The sequence below is a fragment of the Belonocnema kinseyi genome, chromosome 2, assembly GCF_010883055.1.
Source record: "Belonocnema kinseyi isolate 2016_QV_RU_SX_M_011 chromosome 2, B_treatae_v1, whole genome shotgun sequence".
Taxonomy (NCBI): domain Eukaryota; kingdom Metazoa; phylum Arthropoda; class Insecta; order Hymenoptera; family Cynipidae; genus Belonocnema; species Belonocnema kinseyi.
In genome coordinates this window covers 100,096,704-100,112,506 of record NC_046658.1, presented here as the reverse complement: position 1 = coordinate 100,112,506, position 15,803 = coordinate 100,096,704, and the positions used below count along the sequence as shown (strand labels likewise).

The 15,803-nt window shown below is 30.0% G+C and overlaps 2 protein-coding genes across 3 annotated transcripts in view; one reads left to right on the top strand and one right to left on the bottom strand.

Moving 5' to 3' along the window:
- The window catches only part of LOC117168259, a 42,588-nt gene extending 32,955 nt beyond the window's left edge, over positions 1-9,633 (bottom strand). Inside the window, exon 1 of one of the 2 annotated variants that reach the window (XM_033353762.1) lies at positions 9,563-9,633. The gene's annotated coding sequence lies outside the window, so the exon portion shown is untranslated. The remainder of the gene's footprint in view (positions 1-9,562) is intronic. The other variant, XM_033353763.1, reaches the window with a different exon arrangement.
- Positions 9,634-9,664: 31 nt separating this feature from the next.
- LOC117168017 (homocysteine S-methyltransferase YbgG-like) overlaps positions 9,665-15,803 on the top strand; it is a 7,881-nt gene continuing 1,742 nt past the window's right edge. Inside the window, exon 1 of the mRNA XM_033353332.1 lies at positions 9,665-10,283. Within this exon, the coding sequence (XP_033209223.1) occupies positions 9,971-10,283 (313 nt within the window). The 5' untranslated portion in view covers positions 9,665-9,970. The remainder of the gene's footprint in view (positions 10,284-15,803) is intronic.

Genomic DNA, 15,803 nt, shown 5'->3' with positions numbered 1-15,803 from the left:
CAGACCTGAATGAAAGAGATAAAGAAGGTAAGCACAAAAAGAGCGACGTGCAAGTAACATTCTGGAACGTGTCAGGATTAAAAAACAAGGACAAAGGGTTTTGGGAAGAAGTGCAGAAATGGGATGTGATAATGATGAGTGAGACGTGGGTGGATGAGAAAGAGTGAAATGCTTGAAAAGGATATTACCAACATCATATGAGTGGAAGATGCAAGCAGCAAAAAAGAGGCACGTGAAGGGAGAGGAATGGATGGCATTGTGTTAGGATCAAGAAAAGAACTAGTGGTAAAGGAAGGAAAGAGAGAGTATACAGAAGAAAGTGAGGGGACAATGGTTAGAAGAATAAAATTAGGAAAAGTTGTTATGGATGTAGTATGCGTTACAGAAGAAGAGGAGAAAAGGAAGGATGGAGAACAATACGGAAATGGACAGAGGTGAAAGAGGAGAAGCTGGTCCTAATAGGAAGGGATTTAAATGCATGGACCGGGGAACAAGGGGGAGAAGTATAGAATAGAGAAAAGGAGGTGTTTATCAGAAAATCGAAACAAATGAAAACTGATCGGGAGGGTAGGAGGCTACTAAACATACTGGGAGAGGCGAGATGGTTCATTTTTAACGGCAATACAAGAGGGGATGATGAAGGTGAATATACATACGCGGATATAGACACCGTAATAGATTACATTCTGACAGGAGAAAGAATAAGGAGGCTGATGGTTAAAATGGTCTGGAAAATAAAGCACTGAAATATGGAGGATTAGGGGTGAGGGAAGAGATGTGGAACATTTGCAAAAAGGTGTGGAAAGGAGAAGGGTGGCCGGAGGAGTGGAAGACAGGGCTGTTAGTATTGTTGATTAAGAAAGGAGAAGGTAAAAAGGTGAAGGAATATAGGGGTATCACACTCATGTCCGTGGGATATAAAATTTATGCGGAAGTGCTTAGAAGGAGGTTGGAAAGACAAGTGAAAGAGAACCTAGGGTGGAAGAAAGGAAAGCTAGTCGCATTGTTTGTAGACTTTAAGGGAGCATTTGACTCAGTCAACAGGAGGATCTTATGGGCAGCAATGAAAGAGAGAGGAGTAGACGAAGGTTTAATATAGAGGATAAAAGAAATATTTGTGAATACTAAGATAAGGGTGAAAATAGGGGATAAGAAAGGCGAGGAATTCTGGACAGGAAAGGAGCTCAGGCAAGGGTGTCCTTTGAGCCCACTTCTGTTTAGTATTCTTCTCGCAGATTTAGAGGAGAATTTGAAGATGAAAGGAAAAGGAGGGACAACATTAGGAACGGGCAAACTGTATTCACTAGCATATGCAGATGACGTAGAGCTTTTAGCGGATGATGACAGAGGTATGAACTTGTTGATGAGAGTGTTCGAAGAATATGTGAGAGAAAAGGGTTTAACAATAAATATGAACAAGACCCAGATGATGTGTTTCAGAAACAAAAGGTATAGCTTAGAGTATGAGTGGAAGATAAATGGCGTGGTGGTAGAGTTGGTAGATGAGTTTTGCTACTTAGGATTTTGGTTCGAAACGAGAGGAGGAAGCGAGCTGCAGATGAGAAAGAGAATGGATTGCGCGAGTAAAGTATTGGGATAAATATGGGGTATAAGATAAAGAAGGTTCAAGAATAATTGGAAGATGAGAGTGTGGATGTTTTATGTATTAATATGGTCAGTGTTAAGCTATGATGTGGAAATATGGGGATGGAAAGAACACAAGAGAATAGAAAGTGTGCATGGACGATTTTTGAGATGGGTTTTGGGAGTGAGCTGGAGTTGCCCAGGTTATATGTTGAGGGAAGAAATAGGACAAGAAAAAATGATGGTAAGGCAAGTGAAAAGAGCCTGGAACTTCGAAGAGAAACTAAGAAGGGGAGAGGGAAGCAAAATTTCAGAAGCGTGTGCCCGCGAGGTCATGGATGAAGAGAGGAGGGGTAACGTGGGGCGTTCAAAATGGGAGGAGGAGAGATATTAATTGAGGCGTGAATGTGATATACATGAGAGGGGTACAGAGTGGGAGGAAATAGAGGAAGAGATAAAGGCAAGGCAATCTGAGGAAAGATGGGAAAAAATCGCAGATTCAAGGTACAACAGCTGGTATAGAATGGTTAAAGGGCAGGGGGAACCAGAGTACCTGAAAAAGATTAAAAAGGAGAGCAAATGGAATAGAGTAGTCAGATTCAGAATGGGAGAGGGTATAAGAGCATGCAGGTATTAGATGAATGAAGAAGAGAATATGTGTAGAGTATGTAGGTATGAGCAGGAAACATGGTTGCATGTGTTAGAAATGTGTACAGGGGACGAAGGGGGAGGGAAGAGTACAGAAGGAAGGATTAAATGGATTCTGAATGAAAATGGTCAGGGGGAGGAATGGATGAAAAAGCTAGAAGATCTTAGAGAGAGAGAGAGAGAGAGAGAGAGCTAGTTGCACAAGATAGAAGACGAAAAAGCCAAAAAATGACTCCGAAAGAAGGAGAGTTACGAAGTAGTGTTGCGAACTAGAGTCAAAATTTGAAATTGATAATGGTAAGAGGAAACGGAAGTCCAGGGAAAAGTCGCAAGCGTTTAGGAATAAGAACAATAATTTAAGACTGTATGAAGCGAATAGTTCGTAAGATAGTATAAAGCTTGATTGTAAGAATACTTGTAATGGATACCCAGTGGGCATGAAATTTGGCGACATCCTTACGATATAATTACGACATCGTTATGACATCCTATGTCCATGTCGTAAAGATGTATTTGCAATAGCGTAAAGACATAGTCAGATCATACGACTTATTTGCGATATCGTAAAGACACCTTAACGACATGGACATAGGATGTCGTAAAGTTGTCGTAAAGATTTCGTAACGATATCGTGTGGAAACATTTAAAATTTTAAAACTTAGTATTTTCTACTTAAAAGTTCTTGAATTAAAAATTAAATTATTTTTACTCTAAATAGTTTAAGCATCCTTGAAAATTTTGGAAATTTTGTTTCAAAGTATTGAGAAACCTATAAGTTATTTTAAAGTTTTTTAAATTTAAAATTATTTTTTACATTTGTTCGGAACTTCTAAATAACTTTTAAAATTAATTGAATTTGTCCTGCAACTTTTAGAAAATCCTACGAACTTAAAAAATTTCTTTAAAATTTGGATTTATAGATAACAATTGAACTCTTATTATTTGTAGACATGTTTTTATAATTTTAATAAATATTTAGAAGTTTCAGAAAGATTCCAAATAAATTTCGAACTTGAAATAATTTCAAATAATTAAAACGAAGTTTTTGTACCGACAAAATTTCACTTACAAATTAAACATTTTTTAAATAGAACAATAAACATTGTAACGTTAAATTTTAAAAGGTTTTTGAAATTTTAACAATCTATGTCTTTCTATGTCAAACAAACAATCTATGGCCTTATATGTCAAACGAATAAGTTTCAAGTTGTTTACTTTGAAATATTTGGCTTCAATTTACTTGTCTTAAATTAAGAGTTAAATATTTAAAAATATTAAGTAATTAAAATTTCAAATTATTATTACACCATAAAGCCATTTCCCTTTCAGGGTAGGCTGACTTTAAATGGGTTAAAAATTAAATAATGGGTCTAAAACTAGTTTTAATCGAACCTATAAAATTTTTTAATGAATAAGACTTTCGATTTCAAACAGTTAGAATCTGGAAATTTTTTAACCTTTACCGGATTTAGAATCGTTTTATCAAACCAATTATTGTTCAGTTTGTAATATTTAAAGTACAGATCCATATTAAAAAGTATTTATTCATTTATTTATATTTACAGTTGATAAAATAAAATTGTTTTTTATCAAAAAATTTCAACTTCAAACGCTTTTCATTCTTAGTTGTTTAAGTTTTCAAGACTGTAGTTTAAAATTCTTTAAATTAAAAATGTACTCTCGGACAGATTTTTCTTCTTAAAATTTGTAATATTTCCGATTAAGAAATAAATTCACTGTCATTTTCTGATTTTTAACGATTAAAAATTGTTGACAATTATTATTTTGGTGTTAGAAAGTCAACTGGAATCCCTGTTGGATAAAAATTTAACTATTTTTTAAAGGTTTTTTGTTTAATTCATCTGTTTTAGCAGAAATTACATCTTTCTTGGATGAGAATGCACCTATTTGATTTGAAATTCAACAATTTTGTTAAAAAGTCATAACTTTTTGTTGAAAATTCTACTATTTAAATATAATATCTGCGTTTTGAAAAAAGCACTTTAATATTTTTTGTCCGAAATTTGACACCAAAGTTTTTCAACAGATCTCCACGTTTCGAGACCCCTGAATCCGAACATAAGGTTTTTACGATGGCGTCTGTCTGTCCGTCCGTAAACACGATAACTCTCAAAAAAATGAACTGATCAAATCCATCTTTGGCACACTTTTTTTAGGACCTAAAAAAATGGACGAGTTCATTAACTAGCCATTTTTGATAAAAATTCAAATAGTGAGCGCATTTTGAAAATTTTTGAGACCACTTTTTTCTGAATTTGAAAATTATATGTACGGATATTTATAATATTGAAAAGGACATATAATTTATGCAATCACTTTTTTCGATAAAAAGAACATTCTCAGAGTTATAGCATTTTCCATTTTTTTTAAATCAACTGAAAATCAAAATTTTAAGCCAAAAAACGTACGATATGAAAAAAAGTCAAAATAAGAAAAACATTGCTTTTTGAAAGCCCTACAAGATTATCATAACAAATGTGTGGATATTTTTGGAAAATCGAAAATTCAAATTTTGATTGCACAAAAAATAATGAAAATCAAAAATTCCTTTTTGTGGTTAAACTATGTAGGATACGAAAAAAGATAAATGAACAAAAATTGTTATCTCAAAAAAGATCTACCAGTTTGTTTGAAATCACTTCTTAATAGGACGCATACTTTTTATTTAAATTCATGAAAAATAACATTTAAAATTTTAAACAAATACCAAATTTGTGGAAAAACAACAAAACCCTACAGAGCTTTGAGAAACTTAATGTTTGAATATACTTGATTAAGTATAGACAATTCAGAATATAAAGACGCATAAAAATACTGCCTTCTGAAAGATATCTTTTTGATAAAGTTTTTTTCCAGCATTACAAATGCAAAGAATAAATATCCGAGTGTGAAGCGCGAGATTCAACGGACACGCGCCCTAGGCGGGCTCAAACTCGCGAGCAAAGCGAGCCGCGCGCGGTGCGTGCGACGAGAATGTGCCCGCCGCGCGGGCAGATTTTTTTAATTTGTTGCCATCTGTTTTAAGAAAAATGAAGTCTTTTCTGAATGAAAATAAAACTGTTTGGTTGGAAATTAAACCATTATACTATTTTTCTTAAATTCGACTTTTTCGTAGAAAATATCATTTTTGTTTAAAATGTATAGTTAGGCGTTGAAAAATGAACTGAAATCTTTTCTGGATGAAGGTTCCACTTTTTTAAAAAATCTACCCGCTGCGCGCGCGGCCCGCTTCGCTCGGAAGTTTGAGCGCGCCTATGGCGGGCGACGGTGGAATCTCGCGCTTTGCGCTCGGATATTTATTCTTTGCATTTGTAATGCTTGAATAAAAATTTATCAAAAAGATCACTTTTTGTTGGCAGTATTTTTATGCGTCTTGATATTCTGAATTGTCTACTTAATTAAGTATGGTCAAAAATTAAGTTTCTCAAAGCTCTGTAGGCCTTGAGGTACACATTCTCATTGTGAAACTCTCACTGCGCGCTCGATTTCGGACAGACATTTGTAAACAGGTTTTGTTGAACCTTTTTTTCTCGTAACTTGCTTCGTTTTTCCACACATTAAAAAAAATTTTATTTTATTTTCAAGGTTATTTTTCAGGAATAAAACAAAAGGTACCCCTCCTATAAAGAAGAGATTCTTAACGAAATTGTAGATCTTTTTTGGGATAACAATTTTTGTTAATTCATTTTTTTCGTGTCCTACATAGTTTGACGACAAAATGGAATTTTTGATTTTTCATTATTTTTTGTGCAATCACAATTTGAATTTTCGTATTTCCAAGAAAATCCAAAAATTTTTTAGGATAATCTTGTAGCGCTTTCAAAAAGAAATGTTTTTCTTTTCTTGACTTTTTTTCATATCGTGCGTTACTCCGCTTACAATTTTGATTTTCGGTTCATTTTAAAAATTTTGAAAATGCTATAACTCTGAAGATTCTCTTTTTATAATAAAAAGTCGTTAGAATCAACTGCTTGTCGGGCGGTCTGACGGACGGACAGACAGACGTCATCTTAAAACTTGATTTTCGGATTCAGGGGTCTCGAAACGTGGAGAACCATTGAAAAACAGTGGTGTCAAATTTCAAAAAATTCTAATACTTTCTCAATAATAAATTATGAGAATGGTTAAAAATTCGTCTTTTTGGATTGAAAATTCAATTTTTCTCGTAGAAAATTATTTCTTGATTAAAAAGTTATAATTTGATCGTGAAAACTACTGAAATCTTTTTCAACAGAAAATTCAACTATTTATTTTTATTTAAAGCTTCATCTATTATAGAAATATTTTCTTTTTTTTCATGAAAATTTAACTTTTTGGTTAAAAATCATTCTTCTTTGCTTGCGTATTCAACTAGTTTGTTTGAAATATTTGGTTGAATCACTCTTAAGAATTAACTTTTTTTTGTTAAAGATTTATATTTTAAGCTGAAAATACATCTCTTTAGTTGAAAGTTTAATTATTTTGTTTCAAATTAATTTTGTAACTTAAAAATTCAACTAATTGGGTAAAACTTAAACTATATTGTTAAAAAATTATGTTTTCGATTGAATAATCAAATATTATGTTAAAAATTCCATTATTTTATTAAAAATTTCAGTATTATGTCAAAAATCCATCTTTTATAGTAAAAAACACATTCTTTTGTCAGTTCCCGCCCACCGTCGGATCCAAAATTGGTGCTATAGAACAGTTTCACTGTATTTGAATATTAATTATTTGGAATGAAAAATTAGTCCAGGAAGAATCAGAGAATTTTCCACACATTTTGGGGCATTTTTCCCAAAGTTTAGTGGGGAAAATTCCCCAAACATCCTTGTGGAAAATTAATCAAAAACTATTTACGGAAATCTCCCTAAACTTTATTGGAATATTAAAAATTGCTTAATTTTACCCAAGATTTAAAAATTCTTAAATTAAAAATTTAATAATTTATGTAGCTTACATTCCCCAAAATTTGTGGAATAATAATAATAATAAAGCAAGTTCAGCTCGACTTTAACAATGGAAGAGTTTCGCTCTGAAGGAATCGTCATTTCAGTCACAGTAGTCTCTACACCAGGTACACGGTGTGCCCACTCCCATAGAAAAGTGGTGAACGTAATATAGTAATTGCTACGTCCCCTAGGTGGCGCTCGTGTGAATTCAGAATTCGAAATGAACTTGAGCAGACGATAGACGTTCTATCGTCTGCTCACGTCTCCTCAAGTTCACTGTAGCTGCAAGAATTATATTTTTTTTGCATAATGAACGTGGATTCACAATGGATTTTCACCGATAACACAAACTACAAATGGAACCAAATCAATCATCGATCAAATGCAATAAAATGTTAAAGTCTTTTGGAATCGTTCTGATAAAACGAAAAATCAAACATTAAAGTCTGTTGGAATCTTTCTATGATAGATCGATTGCAACAGACTTAAACATTGTATTGCATTTGATCAATGATAGATTTTATTTTGTTCGATTTTTGGTTTGTTTTATTGGTTATTATTATTCATGTATTTATTTCCGAAAGAGAAGTCAACATAACCTACAAATTATGGCGAGAAGGGTTTTCCGGGAGTGGGGTCTCTTTATAAAACTTCGGGGTCAATTCTAAAAAAAATCCTTTGAGATTTGTACTGTCGATTGACTTTTATTCTATTGTGATGTAGGTACAGTTCTTAAATTCCCGAGATTTTAAGTTCCGATTATATAACCGAGAATATGACAGAATTTAGGAGAATTTGAAAGAGTTTAAGAGAATTTAAGAATTTATGATTTTTAACAATATTTTTATTGTTCAGGTTATATCAGCGGTTGAATATAAATTATTTTACAGCTCAGACATATTAAGATCAGAACAACATTTTTTACGAAAATTCAATGTTTAAACAAAAAATATGACTGTTCAACAAAAAATTAATTTTCCACGAAACTGATACATTTTTACACACAAAAAAAGAAATTTTCAAACTAAAAAATTATTTTTACAACAAAAAAACGCGAATTTTTAAATAAAAAATATCAATCGTACAAAAATGGAAAATTTACATTTTCAGTTAAAAAATTAAGTCTAAGCCAAAAAAAATGTATTTTCCACTAAACAGTTTAATTTTCAATCAGACATAAGCCATCAATAAAAAAAAATCACAATGTAGTTTAACTTTGACGCAAGTAGTTAAATTTTCCATTAAAAAAGATTAATTTTCAACAAGATAATTAAACTAACCAACGAGGTAACTTTTCAACATAAAATATAAATCTTTAGCAAAAAAAGTGATTTCTTAACAAAGCGATTCAACCAAATGTTTTAAACAAATTAGTTGAATTATCAAGCAAAGAAGAACGATTTTTAAACAAAAAGTTGCATTTTCCTACAAAAAATGAAATTTCTTCTATAACAGATGAAGTTTTAAATCAAAACGCTAAATTTTCTACAAAAAAATTGAATTTTCAATCCAAAAAGACAAATTTTTAACCAAAAAGGATGATTTTCTAAACAAAATTTCAATTCTCTAGCAAATAACATCAAAAATTGAATTTTTCCCAGTGGGCACAAAATTTAGCGACGTCTTTATGACATCGTTACGATATATTTACGACAATTTTACGACATCCTATGTCCATGTCGTTTCGGTGTCTGCGATATCGTAAAGACATCGTCAGATTATACGACTTATTCACGATATCATAACACCTTAACGACATGGACATAGTATGTCGTAAAGTTGTTGTAACAATGTCGTAAATATATCGTAACAATGTCGTAAAGATATCGTAACGATGTCGTAAAGACGTCGCCAAACTTCGTGTCCGTTGGGTTTTACCAAAAAATAATTTTCTACGAAAAAAACTGAATTTTGAATAAAAAAAAACGAATTTTTTCAACCAAAAAGGATGAATTTTCAACAAAATAGTTCAATTCTCTGCCAAATAGTTGCATTTTTATCCAAAAAAGATCAATTTGGTATTAAAACAGATAAGTTTGTAATAAAAAACAAATTTTTTTTTATAAGTGAAACTTTCATCCAGAAAATATTTCAGTTCATTTTTCAATACCACAATATAAATTTCAAACAAAATGTAAATCTTCTACGAAATAGTTCAGTTTTCAAGAAAATAGTATAATAGCTTAATTTGTAACCAAACAGTTGCATTTTTATCAAAAAAGGATTTAATTTCTGCTAAAGCAGGTAAACTTAAAAATAAAAAAAGACAAACTTAAAAAAAGAGTTGAATTTTCAAACGAAATTTAACAAAAAAATTAAATTTTCTATTAATTAAATTAAATTCTGAGATTCTCATAAATTCTCATTCTCGTTACCGTTCTCAAAGTAATATAACCGACTCGGAACTCTAGATGTAGGGCACCAGAAAATATACGGTTAAACGTCGACGCTTATGACTCTCATTGTGGACTGGCCCTCAAACTCTGTCAATCGCGCGTGCGGATCAGAATAGCTGCAATCAGCTGTTCACGAATTACGAAAGTGTATTCAGAATCGCGATCGTTTGGCACAAAAAAAAACACTAAAAGTAGAGAGAAGTGCGATAATTATTCAAAAAAATATTCATAATCCTGGTGTAAAAAAGTGATGCGTATAAAATTCGAAACGCAGCGCGTATTTAAACGAATGGAATGAAAGTGCAGTAATAATCCGTCGGGATAAAAAACGAAAGTAGTCCCGAAATATCAAATCGCCTCGTTACAATAACGGATAATATATAGAGGATGACGATGCCGAAAGTGAAGCTATTAGATGGAAGTTTTTCCCGTCAATTGTCAACTCACGTGGGAGAACCAATTGACGGGGATCCTCTGTGGACGGCCAAGTTTTTGGCAACGCAACCGGACGCCATCCTCGCAACTCATCTGGATTTTCTCCGAGCCGGTTGCGACATCATTGAGACGAACACGTATCAAGCTTCCGTTACCGGCTTCGTCAAATATCTCAACATCAGTGAAGAAGAGAGTATTGTGTTAATTAAAAGTGCAGCGACTCTCGCAAAAAAGGCGGTTCAGATCTACAAAGAAGAAACTAAAGGTAAGAATATTTTGATCTAAATATTTATTTGTAAAAGAGAAAATATTTAATTTTAAAGAATTCTTTAAAAATAAAAGAAAAAAGTATCTGATGAATGTTTCTAAATACTATTTATAAAAAGAAAACATAATTGCAATTTAATTAATTAATTCGAAGTTTAGATTTCGAAGTTATAGAAGTATTTAAGTGATTGAAAAACAATTTAAAATTTGAAATGATTTTCAAACACTAAACAAAATGTAGATTTTTGAAGATTTAAAAATATTATTTTGAAACTTTATTTTTTTCTTAAGATTCCAGGGAAAATTTTAAGTAATTTTTTATTTTTAAAAATCATTTTAAAATATTTAAGAACATTGCAAATGATTTCCGAAAATTTCGGAAACGAACGTAGCAGATTTTCAAGATATTATTTTAAATCTAAAAGAATTATTTAGAAGTTTTAAAAAGATTGAAAAATAATTACATCAAACTGAAAAATATTTCAATAAATTCAAAAAAGGAAAGTAGATTTTTTGAAATTTCTAACCAAAATGTAGCAGCTTTTCATGAATTTTAAAAGGTTTTAATCGAATGAAAAACTTTTCTTGGAATATTTAAAATAATTTATTAAAGAATATATTTTTAAAGGAATATTTAAAACGATTTTAAAAAATAACAGAACATGTCTAAACATATTTAGGAATTTTAACAGTTTTTAATAGATCAATAGTATTTTGAAACTTTGAAAGATTGCCGAATATTTATAAAATATTTTTTAAAAATTGCCAAGTTTTGAAAATTCCTAAATGTCTTTTAAACTGACTGAAATTGTAAAAAAAAAAAATTGTTTTAAATCAAAGTTGCCTTTTTGGCGTAAAATTTTTACAATTTTGTTGATATTTTTTCCCTTCACTGAAGCATATTTTTTAAATTCAACTCCTCTTTTTCCGTAGAAAATTAATTTTTTTGCTTGCAAAATCATATTTCTGGTTAAAGAGCCAAATGTTTGGTGAAAAATTAATTTGTTTGTTTGTTTAAAAATGTATATCTTTAGTTGAAAAGTTAACTTTTTTGTTGAAATTCGTTTCTTTTCTTTAAAATTAATTTTTTAATTAAAAATACAAAACTGTTTGTTGGAAAATGCATGCATTTTGTTGAAACTTCATTTTTTTGGCTTGAAAATTCAATAAGTTTGCTTGAATTTTTTTTTAGCTCGAAAAAACTTTCTTTGAAAAACCATATTTTTGTTTAAAAAGTTAAAGGTTTGATGAAAAATTGATTTCTTTGTTGCAGATTTATATCTTTAATTGAAAAATTAACTATTTTAAACATTTTTTTATGATGTTTCAAAATTTAACTATTCTGTTGCAATATTTTTGTGCTGAAAATTAATATTTTTAACTGGAAATGCAACTATTTTTTTAGTTTTGACTGAAAAATCTTGCTTGAAAATTGATTTTTTTAGTTCAAAGTTTAACTATAGGATTAAAAATAATTATTTTTATTTGAAGATTCAATTGTTTGGTTGAAAATGGAACTATTTTGTTAAAAATTGAACTGTTTTGAAAGTTCATGTATTTTGTTGAAACTTTGGTTTTTGGCTTGAAACTTCAATAAATTTTTATTAAAATTGGCTTATTTCCTGTCTGAAGAATCTTTCTTGGTTGAAAATTTTTAAAAATAAAAAACTTTTGCAGAAAACTCGTCATTTTCGGTAGAAAATGAATCTTATTGTTTAAAAATTCATCTTTTTAGTTAAAAAATAACTGTTTATATTAAACTCCAACTACTTGTTTGAAAATTTATGTATTTTGTTAAAAACTATATTTTTTTGGTACACGAATTAATTTGTTGATTCAGAAGTCATATTTTTTGTGGAAATTAAATTATTTGGTGAAAATTTTATTTTTTGGTTGGAAGATTCTTTTCTTTGCTTGAAAATTTAAATGTTATGTTTAAAATTCGTTTTGTTTTTAACATTATTTTTGTTGACATAAAGTCAACTTTTTTGTTAAAAATTCATATATTTCTGTTGAAGAATCAAATTATTGATAGAAATTTAGTCTTTTTAGCTTGAAAATCAAATATTTTTTTTTAAATATTAGGAATTCGAGGCGTTACAAATTGAATTCAATAAATTTCCCGCAATATTTTTTACTTTAAAAAAATTTATTCCCTCAGTTTCATTAAATATCCCCATACTTTCCCTGTTTTTAGAGTTTTTCGGTTTCTTTTTGTAAGATTGTACATTTTAGGCCCTGTATGTTTTGCCAAAAAATGTTTTAAATGTTCAAAAAATCGAAGAAATTAATATTTCTAGGATAATGGAGGTTGGTAAGACTGCGCCATTTTATGCGTTTTCGATCGTTTCTGTGGGAATCCCCCTATTATGAATAAAATAATCAAAAATTGATTAGGGTAAGAAATTAATCAAGTTTGGATTAAATCGGTTTTAGGTGACAATACATCGATAAATCGTGTTTAATTTTATTAAGAAATAAGGAAAAATATCCAGAACAAAACTTTTTTCACAAAAAAAATTATGAATTAAACAAAAAAGAATTTTCAATTTAGAAAAGTAACTTTCAAACAAAAAATCGAATATTTAAATTTTCCGTTAAAAGAATTAATATTTGCAATGAAAACAAAATTAATAAACACATTAGATAAGTTTTTAAGCAAAAACACAACTTTAAATTAAAATGATGAATCTTTAATGAAAAATTACTTTTAACCAAATAGTTTTCAACCAAGAACAATATATTTTTTTACCAAAGAAGATGAATTTTCAAGAAAATACATGAATTTTTAACTAAAAAGTTAAAATTTTCAACCAAAAATTGAATATTTGTATTTTCATTTAAGAAAATTAATTTTCGATGAAAAAAATTAATTTTCTACCAAGAAAGTCGAATTTTTAAGTAAAAATAAGGTAAATTTTATAATTTAAAACAAAGGTGAAATAGAACATTTCTTTAGTAAAAAAATTTAATTTTTAACCGAATAGTTGAACTTCTAACCATAAAGATGAATTCCCAATCAAGAAAATTATTTTTCTATCTAAAAGACGAATTTTCAAAAAAATAAATAAATTTTCAGTCACAGAAATAAATTTTTAACTAGAATGATCAATCTTTCACCGAACAAAATTAATTTTCAATCAAAATATTTAATTTTTAACTCAAAAGTTGAATTTCTAACCAAAAAAGATGAATTTTCAGCCAAGAAGATTTATTTTCTACCGAAGATGAATTTTCCAAAACAAACATTAGTTTTCTACAAAAAAAATTAATTTTTGAGAAAATACATTAATTCTCGATCAGATGGTTAACTTTTTATCTCAAAAAGATAACTTTAAAACCAAAAATCGAAAAGATTAAGAAGATCAATTTTCTACCAAAAAAGACGAATTTTCAAACAAAAAGATAAAGTTTCTACCATAAAAATTAATTTTCTACAAAATGCATGAATTTTTAACCAAATATTTGAATCTTCAACTAAAAAAGAATTAATTTTTAACCAAAAATGGAACATGTTCTTTTTTAGTTATGGAAATTATTTTCAACCATCAAGCAAAGAATTTTCAGCAAAATATTTGAATTTTGAATGAAAGAAATCAATTTTTAATCAGGAATATTAATTTTTTACCAAAAAAGACGCATTTTCCACTAAATATGTATATGAATTTTTAACAAAATGGTTGAATTTTCAAAATTTAAATTTGAAATCAAACATGAAATACTTAAACATTGAGTTTAAAACATGTGTTCAAGCAAACGAGACGAGTATTCAAATACAAAAAAATCAATATTTAACCAAAGAAATACCTTTTTAATAAAAATGATGAATCTATCACCCAAGAAAATGAATTTTTAACTACGAAATATTTCTGGTTCCCATTGTGTACAAAACTACGAATTTCTGTCGACGTTTTTTGACATTTTTCTATTGAAAAAATTATATTTTGACCCAAAAAACAAATTTTTAACTAACAAGAATAATTTTATTCTAAAAGGCAGAACTCGACAAAATAATAAATACCAAATGACCCACTGAGCCCCCTTCTAACACCAATTGAGCTGCCGGGTCGAAATAAGGGCACATAAACTTTTTTCGTCGGGAGTGGGAAGTCCAGACAAAAAGTTGTGGCTTTTTTAGTTTTCTAATTAAAGCCAAAAAACGGGCTTTTTTAGAAAAATATATTTTAATTCGTTTTTCACTTGAACTCGTGCTCATTCAGTCAGTTTTGAGGATTTTTCAATAAAATTTTAGGGAATGTAGTTCGAAATGTCCTTCGAATTATAGAACAATAGGAATTAAAAAATTTATTTGGCCAACATTGTTGTTAATTTTTTTCTGATACGTGGCGCTTATCGGACTTCACTAACTGCCAGCGTTTCGTTTATCGAGTGAATTTTGAGCAACGAAAAACGTCCAACAAGAAAGTTGTTAACAACAGTAGAACGAAGTTTTCTGGAAAATTTTAGCCCAATCGAATTGATATTCAATAAATTATGACCGTCTCAAATCAATAGTGGCTAGGCTACTCGCGCGCGGTCTGTGGCAAGAGTTTAAACATAAATAAATAATAATGCATACTATAAAATAATTTATTCGTTTGATACTATGTACAATAGAATGGTTCTATTTTCGAGACAAAATGTACAAAAGTAAAAAAAAGCATAATCCTCTAATAGTTGAGATTCACCGGAATCATAATTCCGCGAATTTTGTAATGCTTCAAATTCGTTGAAACACGGTCCGTCGCACGGATCCCCACCACGTGACTCCTCTCCTTCTCTCAACTCTTTCCCTCTCTACCGCGATCTATCTCGCACCGAAACACACTAGGTACAGTCTTCAGGCTAAAATGTGAACGATTTTTAGTGATTTCTATCTCCCCTAGGTGGCGTCTGTGTTGATGCTTGTGTGGTAGAAGGGGAAGATCAGGATTATAGGAACATGGCGGAAATGTAAATAACGAGTGAGTGATTATACATATTAATCTCGTCTGCAAATTATTTAGACTTTCTGTTTGCAACAAATTTACATTATTTTGATTTTTTAATTTAAAAAGAGAACGATCTGTTCGAAGTGGTACTCAAGTGTTGGGCTTAATGTCTCTATTTAAATATTTTTTTCATTTAGAATTATTGGAAGAATAATTTACACAAGCAAACAATTTCATGTAATATCAAAAAACTCAATGCATTGTCGATTTTGCGCTATTTTATGTTTTTCTATATTGCATAAAATGGTTTGCTTACGTAAATTATTCTTCCTATAAATCTAAATTAAAAAATATATTATAATTTGCTTGGTATGGTTAGAGGAGCGGGTGGAGGGGTTGCCTGAATAGAGCTGTGGTTGTTCTATATCTGCTAGATGGCGCTACTTCGTTACTTTACTAAGTTCATATTCTTTAACATGGGACTGTACCAGTGATCCCAGATCTGAAACGAGATGCGGTCCAATACTATGACAGGGCTATGTCCGTGTGAATATAGTAGGAGCCGCTGTAAATGACTGAGTTGCGCG